General features: G+C 47.7%; 1 protein-coding gene across 1 annotated transcript in view; it reads right to left on the bottom strand.

Moving 5' to 3' along the window:
* Positions 1-3,586, bottom strand: part of Pabpc1l (poly(A) binding protein cytoplasmic 1 like) — a 32,620-nt gene that overhangs the window by 18,347 nt on the left and 10,687 nt on the right. Inside the window, exons 6-7 of the mRNA XM_021194194.1 lie at positions 2,015-2,152; positions 114-209 (exon numbers count right to left, since the gene is read on the bottom strand). Of these exons, the coding sequence (XP_021049853.1) occupies positions 114-209; positions 2,015-2,152 (234 nt within the window). The remainder of the gene's footprint in view (positions 1-113; positions 210-2,014; positions 2,153-3,586) is intronic.

Raw genomic sequence — 3,586 nt, 5'->3', positions numbered from 1 at the left:
AGGGGTGAGAAGCTGGGGGTTGTGCAGGGGTGAGAAGCTGGAGGTTGTGCAGGGGTGAGAAGCTGGGGGTTGTGCAGAGGAGGCAGGAAGGCAAGGAGTGCGGTGCCCCTCACCTTAGCGCTGGTGATCACTCCATAGGTAGAGAAAACTTCCTTCAGCCTCTCATCGTTAATGGAGTCATCCAGGTTCTTCACATAAAGGTTCACACCCTGAAAGAGGGGGCTACTACTCAGTGCCCCTTCCCCTACAGCCCCAGACTGCCGGACGTGGTGGGTCAGTGTCTGGCAAGCTCACAAGGGACATGCAGAGCCCCGCTCCCGGGGGCTGCAGGTCACACAACTTTGAAGGCCCACAACCGCTCCCACACAGGTGCACAATTCCTAGGCTCCCCTTTGACACAGGAGGACCAGGGTGGAACAGCTGTTGGCAGACATCCTGGTGGGCAGAATCTGCTTTGCGCACCGAGTATAGGAGAGCTGCCACTCCACCACCTGGCAGCTTGACATATCATCTTACATAAGGCAGGACGCTGCTCTAAGCCCTTTATACACTGACTGTAAGATAAGGAGGCTTTAACCCCCATCTTAGAGATGCCAAAACTGCAGCGCAGTCTTTCCTGCCAGATCTTTGCTGTGTGGACAGTGCTGCCCACCGCAGGATATGTGCCAACATCCCCTACCTCCCAATGTGACACCTGCAGGTTCTAGATATTCTCAACTGTCCCTGCAGTGCAGATAAAGCTGTCTATCATGTACACACAAGTATCTATACACATCATATATATGTATACACACAATGTATATTCTCCATAAAAATCTAAAACTTCTATTAAAAAATTTAGAGGGGTTCATCTCCAAGAAATTACAGAGTATTGATCTACACTGATTTTTAATTAACTAATTTTTAGTTAGTTATAGTTAACTAATTTAGTTTGTTAACTTGTAGGGTACGGTGGTTCTTGACTGTAATCCCTGCACATGGGAGAGAGACACAGGAGGATCGTGGCCAGCCTGGTCTACAAAGGGAGCTCCAGGCCAACCAGAACTATACGGTGAGACTCTGTCTCAGAAACAAGAGACTGGAAAAACAGACTGGAGGACCTACGTTCAGTTTCTGGAGTCCACATGAAGGCTGATAACCATCTATAACTCTGGTTCCAGAGGATCTGAAGCCCTCTTCTGATCTCCACAGAAGAGGAGGCATATATCCAGTGATTAATATATATTTTTTTTTTCAGACAAACACTCACACTCATAAAATAAATAAATATTAAAAACAACAGTTAGGTCACTAACTGTGTGTACATGCACACATGTGCGTGCATGTGTGTGTGCACATGCGTGTGCACACATGCAAAGGTCACAGTTGACCTTGGGTGTCTTCCTCAATCATCCCTTGTTTTTTTGACACTAGGTCTCTTCACTGTGAGTTGAGAATCAGCAGTTAGGCTAAGCTGGTGGGTCAGCAAGTCCCAGGGATCCATCTGTCTCTCCCAGCGTATTAAGTTGTGTACCACCATACCCAGCTTTTACATGGGTACTGGGGTCAAGCTCAGGTCCTCATGTTTGTTTGCATAGCAAGCACTTTGCTGACTGAGCCACAACTTAAAGCGACTTTAATGGCTAAGCAACATTCCAGTTTCTAGATGTAACATGTCTGGCCTAATTATTCTCAGCCTAGAGTAAGGTGTCCTCCAGAGGCCTTTGGAAATATGTAGGACATTCTTGTTGTCCATCACTGGAGGATGCAGTGGGCATTAGACACACAAAGGATTACGCTGGATGAAGTTGACAGCATTCTAACCAACCCTTTGTGGTCCAGTTAAATGCCACTTCTCCTCTGTCACAAGCCAGGCGGGGAAGCCTACCCCAGTTCTCATCTAATCCCTGCCCCGACCCATGTTTCTAGAAGCAGGGTGACAATAGGAAGAAATCATATTCAGTGACCCCCTCCACACCCACCTCGTCTCCACCCCAAGACAGTCCCTGCAGCCTCCACAGAAGCCTGGCCTCACCTGGTAGCGGCTCTGCCTCTCCTGCTTCATTTGTTCAAACCTGCGCTTCAGCTCGCTCTGCCGTTCTGCCCGCTTCTGGGCCCGACCCACATACAGCAGCTGCCCGCTCACCTCCTTCCCGTTCATGTGGTCCACGGCCTGGAGAGGAAGAGGAGGAGAGCCCCCGGTGAACCATCTCCACGTGGCCCTGTCTCCAATCCTGACTCCTGGACCAGCTGAGACCACCTACAACCAGGCTGGCATTCCTAGCTAAGAATAATTGATACCATGGAACGGCCTCTTACAGGACAACCACTTTTTAAAAGGAATGGCCCAAGAGTCTAGATTAAGTTGTGGATTTAACATTTTTGATTTAGGTTTTATTTTAATAAACAGAAGCCTGAGTGGTGACAATGTGGCTGTGAACCCTGGCATCCAGGAGATGGGACAGAGAACTGTGGTGAGTACAGGACTAGCTTGATTTCCTCTTTGACCAGGCTAGTTGGAGCTACAAACTGAGAACCTGTCTCAAATGAAAAGAAAAACAAAACTCAAAATTAATGTTAAGTTTTCCATATTTAAACTTAAAGACGTTTAATGTGTGTGTAGGGACATATATCTGCATTGGTTTGAATGCTTGTGTGCAAGTGCCTAGCGAGGCCAGAGGAGGACATCGGATCCCCGGAGCTACAGGAGGTTGTGAGCCTCCTACTGCGAGTGGAACAGGGGAACTGAACTTGGATTCTCTGCAGGAACAAGATGTGCTCTTAACTGCTGAGCCAGCTCTCTAGCCCCAACTATTTAAATGCACATTCCATTGAAAGAAGCCAGTCAGTAAAGGATGCAACTAACCCTCACACTAACTAACATCTAACTCTCTCCAGGTAACAATCTGGAAAAGGCAGAACTGTGAGGCCATCGAGACACTCAGTGGGGGTCAGGAGGCTAGCGCATTGGAAAGGACTGACGAAACACAGGCTTCTGAGAGCTAAAACTATGGTAACGGTGGATGCGTACACTTCCATATTTGTCCAAAGCCAGAGAGTGAACAACACCAAGAATGAACCCCAGAGTAAACCAGAGACCCCCCCCCCCAGTTGATGATGGTGCCTTGCGGAAGTAGATTCGCCAGTGTGACAAAATGTACCTCCCTGCTGGGGATGCTGAGGGTGGGGGAAGCTGGGTGTGGCAGAGGCGTGGGGGGGACATCTACGCCATTTACCCAGTTTTGCCAGGAACTTTACACTGCTCTAGAAAGTCTATTAGAAAATAATTTAAACTTGTATTCTGTCGCCCCCACACAGGGCTCATTAGAACAGAGCAAGCATTGTCCTTTCAAGATGACTCGGTGTCTAATCACATCCTTCGTGGTACAGTTCACAATGCAGAACAATTTCTTTTGCTAACCATGAGGGTTTTTATAAGTAGTCGAAGAAACATTGCACTTCAGTCCTGATCTTTCTTTTCCTTTCCTTCCTTCCTCTTCTTCCTTCCTTCCTTCCTCTTCCTCTTCCCCCTCACTTTCTCCCCCTCTTCCTCCCTCTCTTCCTCTTTTCCTTTTTTCTCTTTCTTTTCTTTTTCTTTTTTTTTTTT

The sequence above is a fragment of the Mus pahari genome, chromosome 3 (assembly GCF_900095145.1).
Source record: "Mus pahari chromosome 3, PAHARI_EIJ_v1.1, whole genome shotgun sequence".
In the NCBI taxonomy this organism is placed as follows: domain Eukaryota; kingdom Metazoa; phylum Chordata; class Mammalia; order Rodentia; family Muridae; genus Mus; species Mus pahari.
Note: the sequence above shows the minus strand (reverse complement) of the source record. Positions and strands in the feature narration are given on the sequence as shown.